This window comes from Chionomys nivalis, chromosome 10, assembly GCF_950005125.1.
Source record: "Chionomys nivalis chromosome 10, mChiNiv1.1, whole genome shotgun sequence".
NCBI classification, from domain to species: domain Eukaryota; kingdom Metazoa; phylum Chordata; class Mammalia; order Rodentia; family Cricetidae; genus Chionomys; species Chionomys nivalis.
Window position 1 is genome coordinate 56,831,029 of NC_080095.1, and position 22,249 is coordinate 56,853,277.

Sequence of the window (22,249 nt, forward strand, 5' to 3'; positions counted from 1 at the left end):
TAATTTTTCTTAACAGTGACTTTATGAAAGAGGAGATTTTAATTTTAATAAAATATAACTTATTATTTCTTCTACAGAACATACCTTTGATATAATATCCAGAAGCCATCACACTGTACCAGGTTATGTACTTATTCACATATGCTATTTTCTAAAATAGTTTAGCTTTAGATTTTTAAATTGTTACTTTGCATTTGAACCAAACATCTGTAACCTGGAATATGTGTGAGGTTCTTAAGAGCATACATACTTGAGGGGTTGTCTGCAGGTGTCAGAAGCATTGAACTATGAAGAGATGAGGATGGACATCTGGTTCAGATTGACTTCATCAACCTGAATCAAAATTTCTAAAGCCTGATATTAGGTGGTTTATTCCCATAGTGCAGTATAGCTTAGAAAACGTTTCTGGTTAGCACAATCCCAGTGTACAAGGAAGCATAATTACAGGGCACATGCCATTTTTTTCCAAGAGGATTCATTCTAGAGATAGGCTACCTGTACTATCTTAAGGGATTAAGGGTCTGTCTGGCCTGTTATCAGTCATAGAGATTGGTGTTTTTCTGTTTGTTTGTTTGTTTTGTTTTGTTTTGCCTCCAGGTCCTGATGTTGCAATATGCTGACTGATTTCCCTCATAAATTTCCTACTCAATTATTTTATTTCCCAAACTGTGGTTTATCCCTTTCACCATCCCTTCCCCTTGGTTTTGTTTCTTGTCCTTTCAGCCCACTAAATTCAGTCTTCATTCTCTGTATTCTCATTTGGGCTACTAGCCACTTCTGGTCCTGATTGTGGGAGCTTGGGGGAAACTCTGGCTATAAGGGGTCATTTAGATTAATAACCACCTCTGGTCTTGGTGGTAAGAGCTTTATATGGCCTGACTCAACAGATAACACAAATTATCAGGGTATTTATCACTCCTGATTCTCAGCTTTCTAGATGGAAGAATAGGATCTTCATGTTTCCCATTGGAAAGACAATCCTGTGTGTTTAAGATTCCTGGTTTCTCTTGAGATCTGTGGGTACAAGGACCTTCTTGCCACGCTCCCAACACTTACTTAAGAGAAGTCTGTTTACCTATTTAAATGAGAGATCATGAGGCTATTTCTCAAAGTTGTTTTTGGGAAAAAAATAAATATAGGCATATGAAACGTGTGATCATATTAATATAGAAGAAACTAACCACAAAATTCTACAATTTCATTTTTCTCCTACATTACACTAGAAAGATCCTAGAAACTTTTTGACAATTATTTGAAATAGAATTTCCCTACTCCCTTTAAACCAAGAAAAGAACAGATGACAGACGGTTTTTTGGGGCAGACTTTTGTTTTTAAGAATAAATGTTAATGTATGTCTGTTTAGTAGTGAACATTAACACCAAATCAGTAGTAGTTTCCTGTTTCTGCATTGAAGTGCTCCACGTGATAACTATTCTTTTTCCTAGAGTGTTAAGTCACAAAGACTGTTCAACAAATGTCCAATCTCCATCCCTCAACCTATTAAAAGTTTAAGAATAAGTTCCATAAATGTTATCAATATTAGTCTAAAGATTTCCATGAATCACTATTGGGTAAACAAATTGGTAAGAAAAAAAAACAGACTCTTATAGAGTTAATATATCGCTGCATTTTATTTTCATGCCCATTTTTAATTTAAATGCTTTCATCACATAATATATAAAAATATGAAAGCTTCATGGTTTTGCATATTGTCCTTGAACATGAGTCATGCTAATCTATATATCATTTGAAGTTTCGTATATGTGCTGCTGAAGAGACCTCAAGATATTTTTGATTCTTTAAATATATAATTATTTTTTCATAAAATAAAGGTACATGTTGCTTTTACCTGTGGTACTCATCTAAAATTGGCTGTTGTAGCCCAGAATTCATTGCAGTAGTTTATTTTTTATGCAGTGTGAAGAGAACTCGCAAAATTGTCTCAGATCCCTCTGTTAAGAAATAAAAGCTAATAGAAAAAATTTTATATGCTATTCTACATCCTTAAAAATTGGACTGGTTATATGCATTTGACCATTAGCCCCGACTTCCATTCCAAACACTAGACCAGACATCCTGAGCCAGTGTTCTTGAGCCAGTAGTTACATAAAAAAAAAAAAAAAAAAAAAAAAAAAAAAAAAAAGTCGAAGCTCGGAACTATTTTTTATTTAGTGGGTTATTACAATTAAATTCTTATTAGTTTTCAAAGGTAATACTTTTACCTTTAGACATATACACTATTGTATGAGAAATATATTCATTCATATTCAGAGTGGCACCACACAAATTACAAGTTGATTCTGCTTTGAAATCCATTGCTAACATTTGTTTTCTTCTACAAGATTAGCCTCAATGGTTTCATGCTTCCATGTGGATTTTCTGTTTCTCACCATTGTTGATGGTGTGATTGTGTCAACTTCTACTCATGGTCCTCTTTGAATGAACGAATTCCACCAAAACAAATTGGTATCTGTTTTCAAAATAACAAAGCACAAATTGCAATGGAGAGAAAACATTCTGAAATGAAATTGCTTTGATTGATCACTTATTCTGCCATTTTTAGATGAGTAATATTTTTAACTCTTCTGTGTTTTAGGCACTTCTAAAAATATGCTATTGTCTGTCATAAGAGTGTAATTTTGTGAGTATCTTAACACCTAGCATTGAGTGAACACTCTGGAGCAGCAAGGGTCGTTTATATTAAGAGCATTTAGAATAACTTTGAAATAAATACTTAGAAAAGCCAGAAGTAACTTATTTACTCATCTCAAGAAACCCCACTTTTGGCATTGAAAACACTTACATTAATTTTTATAGTATTTTATCTATAATTTCATTAGTATTAAATGTTTTAATAAATATCCTGAAGAAGTCCTTGCAGCATGAAACACTGGTTCTATTCAGTCAGCTCTAACATTTTTAGCACCTGCAGATTCTTTCATGTTTGCTGTCTTCTCACCATACATTTCATCATGACCGCAGAGTTGAGTCTTCTAACTAGGTGAACCAAGAGAGTGAAATGCAGGGCTCGTTAGTATCCAGTATGCTAAAGGTGAGCCTTTCATGAAGAGAGTTTCCACAGGTGGATTTCATTGGGCCATAATGAGTGAACCTCCTGTTTCAAATGTGCTAGCTTTCTGAGATTAAAAACATTCTGGAATTCAAGTCCCTTCTGGCAGCCTTTTAAGCAGAAGTAATGGCTGCAGCAATTTGGGGATGCCTTCCAACTCAGTCTACTAGACTTTATAAAATCATACTGAATTGGAAATATTTTAAACGAAATTACAAGGTAGCCTTATAAACCATTAGTAGACTACCCTGCGTGATCTATATAAGGAAAATAACAGTAACACATAGAGATGGTACCAAAAAGTCACAATTTGAAATAATATAAGATGCCAGATAAAGTACCCTCAAAGTAGCCATTCACAAAAATAACTAAGTGCTTTAGGCTATATCCGTGCTAGAAAAAGAAAATTACTTTGTTACTTTAAAATTAATTTTTAACATGAAAAATAATCAATGGCAAACACTTTATTTTTTTTTTTACAAATACAACTTGAGAGTGACTGTGTATTCACCTAACTTGTTTATGTTTGACTCCCATGTTCACAAGCTTCTCTCAATTTATCCTTGACTTACTGGTGATATCGTTGGTCTTCTAAGTACTGCCAACTTGTGGGTCTCTGAAATGTTTCATTCTAGCAAATCTTCCTCACTGCAATAAGTTTTTGCCTCCAGATCCTGATGATGCAATATGCTGGCTGATTTCCCTCATAAATTTCCTACTAAATTATTTTATTTCCCAAAATGTGGTTTATCCCTTTCACTGTCCCTTCCCCTTGCTTTTTGTTTCTTGTCCTTTCAGCCCACTAAATTCAATCTCTATTCTCTGTATCAAACTATGAGGTTATTATTGTTTCCTCATTTATGTTTGTTTAGGACAGGGTCTTACTAGATGGCTCCGGCTGGCCTGAAACTCATAGCACAGACCGATCTCAAATTTCATTAATTTTCATGACTTTACTTCTAGACTGGTGGGGTTATAGGTGTGCACCCCCATGTCTGGCTCATATGAAAGAAGTGTGTGTGTGTGTGTGAGTGTGTGTGTGTGTGTGTGTGTTCCATGCATCTGAGTGTGCACGTATGTGTGCAGTCCAGGACAGGGCATTGGGTGTCTTCTTATTGCACCCTACCTTTCTGCCGTTAAACATCCAACTGAAACTGAAGCTTACCAGTTTCAGCTAACTGGATCAGGTAGCTCTTGGGAATCTGATTCTTTCTGCTTATAAAGCTGGAGAATGAGGCAAGCAAAGTTTTTGTGTTGGTAATGGATATTTAAGCCCAGGCCCTAATGCTTGTTGATGACAATCTCTTTCCTTCCAAGGAAACCATCCTTCTCTCCAATGACTACATTTTTAATGATAAAAGATGTGTGTGTTTCATGGCGTTGTTACAACCTGAGAAATAAACATGATATCAAGGAGATTAAAAGAAGCATACTTCATTATAACCAGCTCTGAAAATGATCATGAACACTGAATTCTAAAGTCACAAAATCTAAAAGATTAAAGGGATCTGCTATTGAAAGCAGAACAATGATTCAAACGAACACATTAGGGAAGAAAAAAGTACATTTTGCCATAGATATTGACATATACTTTTATTTTGATAGACTTTTGTCTGGTTTGGGCATCAGTGTAATATTTCTTCATAAAAGCATTTTGGAAATGTTCTTTCATTTTTTTATTTTACTGAATAATTCGAGGAACTTTGGTGTATGCTATCCTTTGAAGATCTGGTAGAATTCTGAACTGAATCCATGTGGCCCTGGGTTTTTATTTGTTTCTTTGACATTTTTGTTGGCAGATTTTTAACTCCTACTTCTATCCTATTAAATGATAGGGTCTGTTAGAAGTATTTATTTCATCTTAATTTTGCTTACCTTTATCAAAGAAGCTATTGGCAATTGCTAGCTGCTAGAATGGAGAGAGTGCATTTTATTTTAAGAATGTAGTTTCCGGTGAGTTGATCATGCTACAGTAGAAGACCACACATCCAATAATATATGGTCAGCACCAATTAGACATGATGGATATTAAAACAACAAAAACTTCCCCCCACACACACACAAACTTGGGTGGGTAAGGAAGTGAGGAAGGTAGATATGGATAAAATTGAAGGATGGGTTGTGTGTGATCAAAACAGTACAAAATTATCAACGAAGGAATTAATTTTCTAATTGGAAAACATTGAAGTGGAAAGAAAGGACAGAGCCATCAGTCTACTCCAAAAATTACTTTCTTTACATGCATCATAGAAAGAAAAGTTGGTTGAGAATGTAGCCAGAGACGGAAGTTACAAGACATTCTCAGCACAGTGAAAAGGTGATGATCAGTGGACTCAATAAAATGCACTCAATAAGGACACAATGTGAGGAAGCTTCTTTTTAGGAGCAGGTACTTCTGACCTGAAGATAACAAGGGAAGCTGTAGTAATAGGAGCGGTGAGCTAAGTTCCTGGCACCCGGCCACCTGTATGGCTAGCTTATGTCCTGAAATAGTTACACGGAAACTGTATTTTTTTAAACACTGTTTGGCCCATTAGCTCTAGCCTTTTACTGGATAGTTCTCATATCTAGATTAACCCATTTTTAATAATCTGTGTAGCACCACGAGCTGGCTTACCAGGATAGATCTTAACCTGTGTCTGTCTGGAGTGGGAGAATCATGGCGACTGACTGACTCGGCTTTTTTCTCCCAGCATTCTGTTCTGTTTATTCCACCCACCTAAGGGTTGGCCTATCAAATGGGCCTAGGCAGTTTCTTTATTAATTAACCAATGAAAGCAACAGATTAGAAAGAAATCACTCTCACATCATTTCCCCTTTTTCTGTTTAAACAAAAAAGGAAGGCTTTTATTTTAACATAGTAAAATTATATATAGTAAAATTGTTATAAAGCAAGAATTACAGTCACAATATTTATATCTATTTTATCTTTTATCATAACTAAGGAAAACTATAAGTATCCATTTGTTAACTTTATCAAAGACTCCAGAAGGATATAATATTACCTATGAAAACAAGAAATCCAAAACTCTAGAAATGACAAAGACATCTCGCTGCCTGTACAGTCAACCAAAGTTCTTTTGTATCGTTGGGGCATCCGTCTTTGGCCTTCAGGCTCATAGTGTTTAGCAGACATTTTTATGAAGCAGGAAATTTTAAAGACAGTTTAGTCACTATCTGCTGTGTCCTGCAGAATGTTTTGTAGACTCTTTCATGAGTCAGGAACCCTGAAAGACCATTTTACCTTTAGGCAAGTTTAGCAGTCCTCTCTCTGTGGGTTTTTTGTGTCCAGTTTATGTAACAGTACAGGCAAGTGCAGTTTCTTGCCCAAATGGCTATCAAACTCCATAAGGAGCCTCTTTGATGCCCATCTTTTTCTTGAAGTAGATTGGTGCTTTCAGGAGCAGACGTGTCTCATTGTCATGAAAAGTCCTAAGTTATTAAAACATTTAAATGCCATATTCTGTATTTTGAATATCCACAAATCACTGATTATTTTTATATATTCCTCTTTAGTAGTTATTTTACTCCAGCTCCATGAGTGATTATACGCAAAGGAGAAACCAATTTTGCATTTTATTTGACTATTTACACACAGTCTAAGCGCAACTTAAAACCTACAACTTGAAACCATCCCCATTTTATTTAAAACATGATTTCAAGTAGCCTAAACTGTCCTTAAACTGATCTTTCTGCTTTAGCCTTTCAAGTTCTGAGATTTCAAGGTGTGCAATTATGCCTAGATCTTATGGAGTTTTATAGTCATATGTCCTCTTGACTAACAAGACATATCTGAGCACATACAAAAATGGAATAGTCTACGCAGCCTTTCCAGTTGACACAAACGAGAAATGCTTCCTAAGTCCTATGAAGAGCATCAAAATGCCTATTAAAATGCATTTCAGTGAATTTGTAGGAGAGTGGTCAAACCAGCTACATTTTCACTGAGTACCTTTGCCGACTTGGATAAATAGGAGGTCTAGTTGTTAATATCCCTGAGCAGCGGGCAAGGAACTTCAAATCTAGAATATTTATGGGGGAGGGTCTCCACTGTAAACACTTGTAGACCCTTTCCAAAATGGAAGGAATTCAGGATGAGAACAAAGGTAAAGTGAACATAGTTTCTACACTTTCACTTTCAATAAAGACAAGCAAATGGCCATTTTGAAACTATAGTAGAATTCAGGATGCTGAAATGGAGAAGTTCATATGACAGCCTCTATCATTTAATAGTTCAAAGAGACTTGCAGCCACAGGCATTGTGTAATTGCAAGCATTACTGCTAATATTTGTTTATGGAAATGAATTGTCTCTGCAGCGAAAATATCAAAATGATTTTAAACTTCAAAATGCAGAAGAGAATCAACTCTTACAAAGTGACAGAAATACAATGAACTCTAAAGGAAAAGCAGTAGGAATATGCTCCCCATGTTCTTCACTATCAGAAGACATTTCTATACATAAATAGTTACATTAAGAACATTAAATACAGGTCTGACCATGCTAGGCAGCATAATAGCTGTGCAGAATTGCATAGAATGTTTATAGATTAAATCTGAATTATTGAACTAAAAACACCAGAATACACTTAGCAGATTAAGTAGAGTTATAAAAAGAATTAACAAATTGTGTTTTCTCAGATGAATTTATTAATACTAATACACAGGAGAAAAACAAAAACAAACAGAAAGACTTTAGAAAATAGTTTTTAAAATGTAGAAGATATAGGAGAAAGGATCATCAAGTAAGGATTTAAAGAAGACAAAAGAAGTTTTTTTTGAAGAGCTGATGATGGGACCTTTTCAAAATATCACAGATGAAAGACAAATTTGAACTAACAGCTATAAGCACATCAAATTGAAACCTCAAACTGAAAAGAAGCTCATACCTATAAACACTACATGGAACCATAGACATCAAAGACAAAGAGATTTTGAAAGGAGTTAGGGGAAAGAAAAAGGAGCTCAAAATGGAAGGCTTTGAAATCAGTTTTCTACAGAATGCATGGTCATCCAAAAATAGTGGAGCTGTGGGTTGACAGACAGAACTGCTAGTCTATAAAATTGTGTGCCTTGGAAAATTATTTTAATAATGAAAATACGCTTTGCATATAAAGATCATAAACATAAGCAAAGATGTGCTGGGAAGTTCAGAATAGTGACTGCAGAAACAAAGGAAATGATCGCAGGTCTAAGAATTTAATAAATTAAGGAACACATGGCTAATGAACCGGGCATAGAAATGTTAGCATTGCAGTTGATGTGAAATAGAATTTCCAAGCAAGGGAGAATTAAATTCACTAGCTGGTAATACATGTCAGGATATGAGTCAAAGAAGGAGAAAGTTTTCAGATTTAGTTCTTCTCTAGATCCATGGTTATGGAATCAAAATAATAGGAAAAGTGGGCAAATCCCAACTGGCAGCAAGAAAAGGGTTGAATAATTATTTAATTCAACAATCAAAGAGAAGGCAATGAGAAATCAAAACTTGAAAAACAAATACAAAATGAGAACAAACAATTTTATCCAGATGTAAGTGGATGAAGTGCTGAATGCCAAGGGGACGGGTTGCCAGGCTCTCAGAAATGACAGAGGACAGGCACAGGCTGGTCAGAAGGAGCCTGGGAAATGTAGTGACGCTGAAGCTTAAGAGTAAGAACTAGTCAAAATGTGAAATGCAAATACCAGATAAATAGTGTACGAGTAGCTAACTACATTAGTATATAAAATAGACTCTTAGAAACGAAGCCTTAGAGATAACGATGAGTTTACAGTAATAAAACCTGAACTCATGAAATTTAAAAGGGGCATATTTTTGAAGTACAGTCAAGAAATAGGTAGAGCAAAAAGAAGATAGAGTTACAAGGAAAAATTTAAAGTTATGAAACTCTTTTAGATGATGATAACACTAGTCAAGATTTACCCAACTAAAATAAGTAGGCAATCACTCAGTTAACGAATCAGACTTGCCAGACATGATCTAATCAGTGAAAACACTCTCACACTATACAACGTTTCTTCTCCTCCTTTTTCCTCTGCGTGGAAGAGCTATATCCTGTCGTACAGAAGCACCAACACATGTGGAGAACTGAGTCTATATGATCTTTTATATAAACATGAGTCATTAAAATGAAGATTCAAAAGAAGAGATAACCAGAAATAGCTTGTATGTTTGGAAATAAACAGATTAGTGGCCTAGTGGATAATAGGAGGAAGCCCTTGCTCCCAGTGTGGCTCACGTGTGCAGAGAATCAACATGCAACTGCACACTAGATTCCCATTCATTTCTTCCCATCTGTAGAACTGACCTCATCACCCACCTCAACGAAAAAGCAATTACTTGTTTTCCCAGTTAGTTCATAGAGAGTTGTTCACCTTTTTATTCTTTCTTTTTTAACCAATGCTGCCATTTTTCTGCAACTTTCCTTGTCCTCTCTGCTTCGTGTTCTCTTTACTACTACAGATTTTGTTTTACTAATTGGTAATATTATGACTAATAATTTGATCATGTAAGTCTTTTATTTTTTATAATTTTCCTAACACTGACTATAAAACCTAACTGTATCACAAGACTGAGGTATCCCTGAACAGACTTTCCTGCCTTGCTACTGTCATTTTCTCCAGAGTCATGGTGGTACTTTATCACTGATTCTGCTAGTGCCTTTGAATTCCTCTGAGCATTCTTTCCTCACTGGATTCTTTAAACACACCCTTCTCTCATACCTGGAATATGCTTCGTTATGGCGTACACACCCTACATGTCTTTTCTTTTTTACAAGACATAACATAGGCACCACCTTTCTTAAAACGCCTTGTCATTTTTATAACATGAAATATATTAATACATTTTCTTGCATATAGGAAAAATCCATACTGCTTTTATTGAAAGGATACAAAGAAAAAATGAATAGATAAAATCAGAATAGATAGAGAGGCTTAACAATGTTTGCTGAAAGGAATAAGAAAGACCATTCTGTAGACTGATAACAAGAGAATAGATTGAAACTACTTAACAGGCAACATAGGGTGAGAACAATTCCAGACTGACAATACCCAATTTCCAAAACCTGTGAGCAGTGTGAAGTAAGAACCGTCAGGTACAGCTGTGCAGTTTTTGTTTTTTGTTTTTGTTGTTTGATGTTTGTTTGTTTGGTTTTGTTTTGTTGTTTTTTCGAGACAGGGTGGCTTTGGAGGCTGTCCTGGAACTATCTCTTGTAGACCAGGCTGGCCTCGAACTCACAGAGATCTGCCTGCCTCTGCCTCCCAAGTGCTCGTGGAGCTGTGCAGTTTTTATACTGGACAATTTACAAGAGTTCCATAAATGTCTAGTTAAGGGTGGAGTCGTCGAACATTTCAGCCCTGTAGGATTGCACAGCTTCCAGTGACATCATCTACTTCAGAATGTAACTTTTATTTGGAGGTTGCTAGATGGTTAAGAAAAGGTTTGATTTTGGGTGTTTAGCAATGAGATGTATGTATTTTTATATCCCTTAAATAGGGTATTGCAAATTTCATCATCAAAATCAAAAATATAATGTAACAAATAAAAAAAGTTTTAATTACACAAAAATCATAAATATGTCAAATAAGTCTGCCGTTACAGTGGGATTAAAAGCCATCTTAAAGTTTGGTACAGTTTGCAAAATGTCCTTACAGTTCATGAATTGTGGATTTTCAATACAAGGAAATCAAACCTAAACATTTAAAACACTGATTTATAAATATTTCTTACTTATTTTATAAACTAATAAGAACCAGACCACAGACTGAGCTCAACAAGTGATAATTATAATTTACAGATGAAATAGAAGACTTTCTACTTCACAGTCTCACACTAATGTGAAGCCTAGATTTTGTTCGCACATCCATAACTTCATTGGTGCCTGAACACGATGTTTTTCCTGGAACCAGCTAGAAGGAAATAAGAATTTGTTCTTGTTGTTGTTTTACCTGTAAATGTTTTTTTTTTCTTTTTGTTTTGATTTTTGTTTGTTTGTTTGTTTTTGGAAAGCAACAAGTCTCTTGACTGCCCACTCCGAGAAGACCTTATTTCCAAACTCAAGATGAAATTCTTCCACTTTTAGACGTACTTCACCCCCTTCCTCTTATATTCACCCACTGTAGCATATGTTCTTAAAAATCCCGCCCTTCATAACAGAATAGCCCAAAAGAGTTCTGCTTTGAAAGCCTCATCTTTCATCTGTTTTAACGTATCTTTCCCCAGATCCCCCAGCTGTGGAACCAGCATTCCTGGAAATCCGTCAAGGACAGGACAGAAGTGTGACCATGAGCTGCAGGGTCCTACGAGCTTATCCAATACGAGTGCTGACCTATGAGTGGCGTTTGGGCAATAAATTATTACGGACCGGTCAGTTTGACTCTCAGGAATATACGGAGTACCCCGTAAAAAGTCTTTCCAATGAGAACTACGGAGTCTATAACTGCAGCATCATAAATGAAGCCGGGGCAGGGAGATGCAGCTTTCTGGTGACAGGTAGGATACTAAATTAATTTGACTTTTTTAATAAATGATTTTAGAGCAACAGACCTTGAACTTAATACGAATGCTGGTTGAAATCCTTTCATGAATAGATAAGTGTATAAATTTGTGATCTCACTGTTGTAGTTGCAGCTTCTATCTAATTATTTTCAGGGCAGAAAGTTCTGTCTTTCTGGTGAGAACAATGCCTGTGCCTGTAAAATAACACAGATACTTCCCTGAATTCAGATGAGGAGAGCAAGTTCTCCTGATATTGTTTGTTCATTTCAGTAATAACACAACTGATTGTGGTAACTGGTAGTTCTGAGATAAGATTGCAAGATATGACTTGTGGTCTGGCTCTCATTTTTTTTTTAATTAGAAGTAGCAATGTTTTGTTTTCTTACTTAGTTATTATCTCTTAGTGTCCAAGGATTAGTGTCTGAGTTTGGTCTTGGCTTGTCATGTCACATGTTCTCAAATATTTTATGGCAGAGAAATAAACTGTTATACTAAGTATGACAAGTAGGGAGAAGTCCTAATACATTTTGATGCTGTCAACAACTGTATGTTCATGTTGTATAGTTTTGGACCCTTATTGAAAGTATTTTCATATTATTGAAAGTGCTCTCCATGCTATGGTAAATCTATTCTTTTGCTATTTTTTTTTTTTGAGCCAGAGTTTTGGAATGTACTAAAAGAAAATTACCTTTTCAATGTTATTTTTGTTTTATGTAAAATTCCATTTAACAGTTAGAACTTTTGTGATATTGAATAACGAAGATGACCCCTGTGTCGTCTCTAAAAAGCTATTGCTAAAAAAAGATGAAAATATTCCAGACTGAAAACTTGTTCATTAGTGAGAAATCTGGTTGTTAAGATTTGATTTTGAATAATCTCTTTGTACTGGGTAGTTTTGTGTATCAATTTGACACAGGCTAGAGACATGAGAGGAAGAAGCCTCAGCTGAGGAAATGCCTCTTTGAGATGGAGCTATAAGGCATTTTTCTAAATAGTGATCAGTGTGGGAGGGTCCAGCCCACTGTGGGTGGTGACATCCCTGACCTGCTGGTCCTGGATTCTATAAGAAGGTGGATTGAGTAAGCAAGCCATGGGAGGTAATCCTGAAAGCAGCTCCCCTCCATGGCCTCTACATCAGCTCCTGCCTCCAGGATTCTACCCTGTTTGATTTCCTGTCCTGACTTCCTTCAGAGATAAACAGCAATGCTGGAGTGTGAGCCTAATACACCCTTTCCTGCCTAGTCTGCTCTTGGGTCATGGTGTTTTTTTGCAATAATAGAAACCCGAAGACACTCTCTAAAGCTGGGTTTCCTTTGAACCAATTTTGCTTCCTAAAACATAATATTAGATTGATGAAATCACTTGACTACCAAGGAATATAAAGCTGAACATAGCGGACAATGTGGGCTGCTGAGAAGTCAAGAACAATGGCACTGGGTTTTGATCCTACTGCACGTCCTGGTTTTGTAGGAGCCTAGGCTGTTTGGATGCTCACCTTACTAGACCTGGAAGGAGATGGGAGGTCCTTGGACTTCCCACAAGGCAGGGAACCCTGACTGCTTTTCGGGCTGCTGAGGGAGGGGGAGTTGGTTGGGGGAGGGGGAGGGAAATGGGAGGCAGTGGCGGGGAGGAGGCGGAAATCTTTAATAAATAAATAGATAAATAATAAAAAAGCAGTCTTCTCTGCTGTACTCTCCTTCTCTTGATTTCACAAGCCTTTATTATGGTTCATATCAATAAAAGCCTTTTATTATTTGATTCTTAAACTAGACTATTAACACAAAGCCAAAATTTCCTAGGACAGTGTGTTTAGCTTGGGGGAAGGAGGGAAATGTCAGTGTAGTGAAGTTAATAAGGCCTGGAATGTTGTCTGTTATTCAAGAAGAGATTTGCAATCAGCTAGTTTACTGATAATCTCTTTTTTTAAAAAAAAAATTGTTTCATTTTTGTTTGTGTGTTTTGTGCATTTGTGTGTACTTGTATGAGGGTGGCTCACCTTTCATGTATGTGGAGGTCAGAGAACTTCTTGCAGGATTCATTTCCCTTAGGATGGAACTCAGGATGTCAGGGTTGGTTCCCAATGACCTTCTATGCTGAGCCATCTGACCCAGTTAGTCAGTCTCTATGTATTACTTTCTACAGGAATAGGAATCGTGTAGAGACAATTACTTTTCTCATGTTGACACAAATGAAGAATCTTTCATCCATTAATCCTTAAAAAATAGACATCATAAAATTGACTTTAAGCTTTTCAATTCTTTTGGCCTTAGATAATTTCCAATTTTCTAAAGTGATACTGTTCTGTTTTTTTTTGTTTTTTTTTTTTTTTTTTTTTGGTTTTTTCGAGACAGGGTTTCTCTGTGGTTTTGGAGCCTCTCCTGGAACTAGCTCTTGTAGACCAGGCTGGTCTCGAACTCACAGAGATCCGCCTGCCTCTGCCTCCCAAGTGCTGGGATTAAAGGCGTGCGCCACCACCACCCGGCAGTGATACTGTTCTTTAACTGACTGTCAGGTTTAGGACCATGCTGCTTCTGTAAGGTTTTCATTTGTTCCTCCTTATGTGATCCAAATTCTCTTTGAAAAGTAGAGGACAAGCTGAGACCAGAAGAAACTTTAAGCTCCATTCTTCTCCCTCACATCTGTGGGTTGCAGCAAGTGGATTTTGATAACCATGGAAAGGAATAGATTTGTTATGAGTTTCCTCACAGGGGGAAAGGAAATATCCACAGGCGTTATTTTATTTTTGTGGTGTGTGCTCTTCAAACTTCAGGTCAATATTATTGTTTCAAGATCTCCTCATAAGATGAAGTGTTTAAAAAAAAAAAACAGAAAAAGAAAAGATCAAACTGTAAGTAACATACAATCGAGGGAAATACATGGGGGAGTAGGCATTTTCATAAGTTCCCGGGGAAGAGCTTTTGAAAGACAGTATAGCTCTCCAACTGAATTATATCAGAGTTACCATCCATCAGGAGATAGGGACAACTCAGAATTTTTCTCAACTAACATGAGACAAACAAGGGGTAAAGAATTGGTGTTGTTTGCCATGTTTACTTGTGGGGAAATTTTTACAAGTTTTTAGGAATAATATGACACATTGGTGTAGTAAAATTAACTCATTTGTAAACATGAAATTTTAAGTTGCTATATAGCTATTTATATATGCATATGCACGCTTTTATATCAGGATAAAGACATTATAATTGTATTTTAATAAACAGTTCTATGTCATTATAGCAGATACATGATGAAATTGTTCAACTTATGGAAAGTATTCTTAAGTGCTTAAAACACCTGGAATCATTTATGCCATGACTAAGTATCTTTCTGTATTTGATCCTAGCACATAATTTGACCCAGGAAAGATGGTAAATCTTTACTTATTAAATAGATAGGTGAATTGATAACAACACTTTTTATTAAAAGAAAGAAAACTAGAACTGAAGCAGGATTAATAAAAACTCAGTCAGAAATTGGGGTTCAACCTGAAGACCCAAAAAGCAAAGCAACCCTGAGAACTGTCTCCTCCCATTTTATACTCCTATCTGGGGGACTAAAGGTGTGCACCACGGAGTTTAAAGGCATACATCGTCTGGTCTCTATGGCAAACTGGTGTGGCTACTGGGATTAAAGGTGTATGTTATTGCTGTGTAATCTATAAGGCTGGTCAGTGTGGCTGTTTTACTTTTCTGATCCTCAGGCAAATTTTATTTATTAAAATACAAGTAAAGTGTCATTACATAGAGTAAATTCATGTTTTAATTAGGAAAAGAAATGGGTTTGAAGAAAGATAAAGAGTAGTTTAGGTTGGAGATGAACGACGCATTTCACAGCTGGCTAATCAGTGGCCGCAAGGTTGTGTCTATAGACTCACTTGGTAGCTCAAAACTTACACCATACACTAAGAAGAAACGAGGGATAAGTTCAGACATTTAAGAGAATATTCTGGCTATTGCAGGAGGGCTCTAAATGTAATTGTCCATATTCTCACAAGGGAGAGACAAAGTGAACTCTGAGAGGTAAGAGGACAGACTTTGAGTACGAGCTATTGTAAGGACAATCCAAAGAAGCTCTGAGGTCACCTGGACTTAAAGAAAAGAACCTATGCTCCTCCACAGCCTCAGCAGGAGGGGGCGCTGTGCTGTACCACGGCTTCGGGTTTTGTTTGCCCCTCAAAGCCAGAGCGCAGACACAGTAAACCTTAAGTCATCAGTTTGTGGTGAATTTTACGGTGGTCTTGGATAACTAACACATGTATCTCATTGATCGCTTTCCAAAAGAATTCTCTTTAAAAATGCAGCAAGGCAAAAAGGACTGGTATGTTGAGTGTCTTCATGAGGATTAGTGAGATTTCTCATGACTCAGCAGAGCTGTGTATTCTGATTATTCTTGTGTTCTGTAGCGTTAATAGAACCAGGTTACAACTAGCAGTCAGTAGATCAAAGCAACCTGAGAGATTTAACCTACAGATGGCATCCGTTTTATATATTCGTTTGTGTAACTCATCAGCAAAGAGCTAGCAATATTCTCTGTGTTATAGTACATCACAATTTCATCAGATGATCAAGGGGAGAAATCTCCTGAAGCTTAATTATCGAGATAGGAAAGAGTCTATGAGTCAATTTTACCAAGAGTACCAGACATGAAGAAGTACATGGTTTTACTTCTTTTCTAAGAGAAGGATCCTGTTACTTGCAATAAAATACAACATTGGTTTATGAGATCCCAAATGGTTTGTTTATCAAATGTTCTGTTTGCTACTCCTGCATACTTAGCAATCAGGATGATAAGTCTAAGTGATTTCTCGTGTTGTTTCTAACCATTTTCTCTCTGTAATTATTCAATAGTCTTATGATGGTAAAACTGTTTAAATTTGCATATGTGAGGGAAATCAGACTTTAAAGTCACACATCAAAAAGAAAAGCTTTCAGTTTAACTTTTGATGAGCTGTTTAAATAAAATGTAGATGATGGTATCGAAGGAAAATATAAGTCTGGGTATTTGTTACTCTACTTTATATAACATAAGAATTAAAAGTAACATTGTTTACATGTTTAGCCTAGGAAGGGAAAATAGAGCATCCTCTGGTTTCTAGAAAATACATTAAATTAGACTTATAAAAAAATTAGGAATTTAATATTTGGAAATCATTTTAGATTTTTCAAAAGGAAAACATAAAAAATAAATTACCCTTTTCAAAAAATTATCCAATACCAAGTAGTCATCCTGTAACATTATAGAGACTGAGCAATATGTTTATGTGTGTGTATGCATATATATACATATATGTATGTGTATGTATATATACATACACAATTAAATATTATATACACAATTAAATAAAAAGAGGCAAGAGGCCATGAATTTAATGGAGAGCAAGAGTAGATGGAATATGGGAGGGACTGGAAAAAGAAAAATGAGGTAATTATATATTAATTAAAAAGTTGTATGGTAACACTAGACATGCAGTGTATTCCTATTAGCATAAACATTTTTATTGTTGAGTATGAAGACTAAGTAACAGGTTCTTATCTGAGGAAGTTTTACAATCCTGAAAGTATTTGATAAATGTTTGTGGGTAAATAATGAATGTTGTAAACAGATATTTCCTATCCCAACTGCCTGATCTCAAATAACCAACTCAGAGGCTGAATATGAATTATAAATTCTCCACCAATAGTTCAGGCTTGTTAATAGCTAAACCTTACATTTATATTAGCTCATTTCTATTAATCTGTGTATCTCCCTGTGACTTTACCTGTCCTCTAGCACGTCTTTCTTCCTGGGCAGCTTGCTGACGTCTCCCCAGTTCTTCTTCTCATCATTCTCAGTATGCATTTCCTGCCTAACTTCCTACCCGAATACTGGTCTGTCACCTTTTTATTAACCAATGAGAGTAATATATATTCACGGTGTAAAGAAGAATTGTTCCACAGCAAAGTATGATATGCTAGATTAGATACTTTAACTAGAAAAATATTTTCTAAGCCTTTGCCAGTTTTATAACTGTATAATTTTCTTTTCTTCCTGTGTTACTTATGAGGAACACATTGTCTTTGGGATAGTATCATAGCACTTTATCTGAGCTTTTCCACTTTTGCCTGCTCTTAATTCCACGTCTATATTTCTGGGAAATATATAAATTTTTTGCTAGAAATTCCTTCTTACATTTATGTGAGAAATACTGGTGTTCTTTATGCCCTGTGAGATACAGAAGTGTTTCATTGCCATCATCCTTCAAACCCTTCACTCAAACCTCACAGAAAGTACAAGGAATTATCTCTACCTCAATTCTACAAGACACTTCAACAAAAGTCACTTCAAACGAGATAACAGTATATGAAAGATCAAATCTCTGTTCCTTTGTTTTGCTGACACTGTATTGTGAGTTACTAATCCTGTGTGTTCTTCTAGACTGGCCTTCGTATACTGTGATGATGTTGGCACATTAGTCAGTTGGCAGCATATAGGCTGTGATAATATATTGTTTTGTAATTCATATAGTAATGTATTAATTACCCAGAGCATCTAAAGATACCAATAATCTCCAAGTAATCATAACTTAAATGGAATACAAATTTAATTCACTCTGGTTGCTACCTGATGTATTACTTCCGAAGCTCATGTAAAAACTCTGCTACAGAGTTCTCTGAACTATGGCCTGTTCCTTCCTGTTGCTCAACCACCATCAAATCCAGATCCCATTGCCTTAATGGCCTCTGGAATTCTCATAATTTTCCTTCATTTGAGATGAAAGTGAAATCTAATTCTTCTTGAGGCTTTTCCAATAATTGTATATGCCTCATTATTGAAAGTAGCTTAATCGTTGCTGTACCTGCTATAAATGCTGTGAGTACTGACTTTATTAGGAAATGAGTAAGTAACACTCCATCTCTTGTACATGTTTAAAGGTTCTATTTTTGAAAATATCACAATGAATTTAATCAAGTTTGTAAAGGAAAATCTTGGATCTTCTGGTTTATCTTTGTAATTACTCTGCAGCTGTTGTTAATCAGTTATGTATTACTGTTTAGTAACAAAATACTGGGCCTTCCTGTCACATAGGAGCATTTAGTGTCAGATGATTTTTAATGATAGGAAGTTCAGCCAGAGATTCTTAAGAGATTTTACTGATAAACTATAGCAAACTCACTGTGTTACTTCTCATTTTCATATATAAATTTTATGGTTAGGAGCAATACAAATCTAGCATAACTTAATTTCTGACGTCAATACTCTAACATTTCTCTGTTCTGGAATATACTGTTTTGGAATATGCTCATATCTTGAGGTGCAACGTGAAGGAATTCTTTCCATACTTATTTGTTTTATTAGAATAGTGTCCTTTCCGGGTGATGGTCCCAGCACACAGGAGGCAGAGGCAGACAAATCTCTGAGTTCAAGACAGCTCTGTCTACAGAGTAAGTTCCAGTATGGTCAGGGCTACACAGAGAAACCCTGTTTTGAAAAACAAAAGGAAAAAAATGACATCCTTGTGGCAGTTGAGTATTAGAGACTGTGCTATACACTGCCTGGGGCCAGAGGTCACATTTAGTCCTGGAAAAATGCTTGCATAACCTAGAGGCTAATTCTCCTGAATGGTCATGTGATTCATGAACCAGCAAGAGGAATCTTCAGTTCAGGCACTCCAAAATAGAATCTGCTATAATGTAACAGAGTCACAGAGGTGTCTTTCAATCATCTTTGCCACATCATGTTAGCTTGAGAAGAAAAAAAAAAATCATAGTTTTCTAATATACTCAGTAGTAGAAAATTATCCAAAGGAGTATTTGGACATCATCTTACAGTTCGACTACCACCCATAGTACCATTTACCATCAGGGATGCCTTCCGAATACAGTCATCTCTGAGTAAAATTCTTGTGTCTAGTGTACTATTTAACTAAAGACTTCCTTCACAGTCTAATCTTTTTCAACATTCCTGGTAAATAGGCTAATAGCTAGCAAGAAAAGTGTAGCTGTGACTATTTAATTTTCTCTCTCGTTTGGAGTATTTGTTTAAGGATTGTGTATCCTTAACTTTTCATTTTGTAAATTGCAAGATTGATATTAAAACCACCATTTTATTCGTGTTCAATATCAGCATATCAGCTACTACTGACTGAAGAAATAAGGGTAGGGTGAGGTGTTTTAAATAAAGGAGCGAGCTAAAGCACCAAGGATAACTGGGGACAGGAATGCCCCCTAAGATGGGTTAGAGGGTTTTATAAGTTCTTTGCCTGGAAAAGTAATGGGGAAGAAATAAAACCAAAGCAAATTTAATTCTCCATAAAGTTTTAAAATTTGTTCTTCCTTTATAGTTCTGCATTTAATGAAAAATGACCAGATGAAAATATATCTTGATCTTTGGCATGACATCTTTTAGCAGTATTCTGTTAAGTATAAAATTCTAAAAAATAAATTAAAATGAACAATTTAAGGTTGTTTAAAAATATTCATAACTTATAAGAAGGGTGGAGATTATAAACTTTGAAAATAAAGAGCAATTTCAAGTTTTATTCATTATAATAACTCTAAAAGAAAAAAATCTTTGTCAAATATTTTTACAGGGTCAGAATTCTGATTAACATTCTAGAATTCTATTTAGAGAGGATAAAATATACTAGTGAGTCCAAGTGTTTCTCCCAGTACCTGATTTATTAGATAACTATTAAATAGAAAATAAGAATACTTCTTAGTAGTTCTTAAAATACAATATTCCTCCAGATATGATGTACTCTCTTTAGAAAAGGTGGTACCATCAGTTTTGAGTAATGGAAGTTCAATGAGTCTGTGATACAATCATCAATCTTTTTTAGACATGGCTTAATAGTAACTGTTTTAAAAAATACTAAAGGAGTTCATTTTTGATAATTAATCTAAATTAATGTGGGTATACCCATGAATTATAAAATGTATTATTTAAAATTATAATATAGACTAATGAGACTACTGTTATTACTTTAAAATATTACCAACATATGCGTAGGTATTATAGATTCAAGTTTCTACATCATTTAAAAAAAAATCCTTTCTAGAAAACATCCTGAGGTACACATATTTCATACCATATCTGAATTAGACCCTAAGCTAATTTTAAAAATTATTATCACAGAAATAATATGATATCTTAAATACTCTGTATAACTATTTTTTTATCTTCTTTATAAACTCCTGGACTTTCTCCAGGCAAAGATGAGTTCATGTCACAGTGTCAAGACACTGGACTTGCCAGAATAGAGTAAGGGTAAAGACTTAATTTAACAATTAAGGTCAATTTGAAAGTTGTAATTACCAGGTCTCAATATGTGGGTCCAGCATACAAGAATACCTGTATGATAGACATTTTTACTCAGAAAAAAAAAATGATTACTGTATCTTGAAACTACTAAGACAAAGAGAGTCAATAATTTATATACACAGCAACAGGGCAAAAAGACATGAACTTCAGACCCTCTACCGTGGACTGTCTTGTTTCACTTCTAAAATTCATATGTTAAAGCTCTAGCACTATGGGAGTTTGGAGCTTTTAGGAGGTAATTAGGGGTGGGAGGGCACAGGGTTCATGGTTGCTGAATACTCAGAATTACCAAAAGTCCACTGGGAAGAGTGGCTTCGAGGTCACTGCTTACACCAATGAATGCTGATAGAGTGAGTGAGGAGAGGGCACACCTTATTAAGAATTTTGCAGAGCAGTAAAAAGTTAAGCTGAGGAAAACTCTCAAGACATAAAAGAGAGAAAAAATGTTTGACAAAAAAGAGGACCCCAGATTTGTGCAGGCTTTCCTGGTCATGTCGTTAGTGTAACAAAGTCAGGGATGTTTGAAGCAGTGCTTTGCTAATCTCTGACTGTGGCTTTATTAATCTTGACCTTGACTATGAGCCTGCTGTTGGGTACTGCCTGGTGTCCTAAGCACTGAGAATTAAATTTAAATTAAGTTCTCCTTGCTCTCACAGCTCCCAGGAGGAAGCTGCAGTGTTCCTGGTCATCTCTTTGTAGAAGGTAGTTTGGGATAGAGATAGGTAGTTTGAATTTTTTATTTTTATTTTTTTTTCCTTTTTTATTACTTAAAAAAATATCAATCCAAATTTCCACTTCCTCCCCTTTTCCCAGTCCCCTCCCTCTCTCTCCACAGACCCTACCCACACCCTTCAAAAAATAATTCCGTTTGGCCAATAGCTTAAGCATATTTCTGGCTAACTCATATCTTAATTTAACCCATTTCTAATAATCTGTGTAGCACCACGAGGCTGTGGCTTACTGGGCAAAGTTCCAGTGTCTGTCTCCAGTGGGGCTACATGGCTTCTCCTCGACTCCACCTTCTTTCTCCCAGCATTTAGTTTAATTTTCCCCACTATAGGATAGATAGTTCCGTTCTATCCTATCAGGCCAATCCAGTTTCTTTATTAACCAATGGTATTCACAGCATACAGAGGGGAATCCCATATCACCCAAACTTTTACTTAATTTATACATCATTACAACAATAAAGAATATAAAAAAATGCTGAAGCTTCTGAGAATGCCTATATCCAATATAGTTAATGAAAAAAGACATAGGTAGTTTGGGGTGGAAACAGGTAGTTTGGGGTAGAGACAGTTAGTTTGGGGCATAGACAAGTAGTTTTGGGGTAGAGACAGACTTATCAAAGGCCATACTTACTTACAATTTAGTATATTA

At 35.7% G+C, this 22,249-nt stretch overlaps 1 protein-coding gene across 1 annotated transcript in view; it reads left to right on the forward strand.

Annotated features, from left to right (window-relative positions):
- The window catches only part of Mdga2 (MAM domain containing glycosylphosphatidylinositol anchor 2), a 713,503-nt gene that overhangs the window by 609,190 nt on the left and 82,064 nt on the right, over window positions 1–22,249 (forward strand). The window contains exon 9 of the mRNA XM_057782716.1: window positions 11,294–11,563. Coding sequence (XP_057638699.1) covers window positions 11,294–11,563 — 270 coding nt within the window. The remainder of the gene's footprint in view (window positions 1–11,293; window positions 11,564–22,249) is intronic.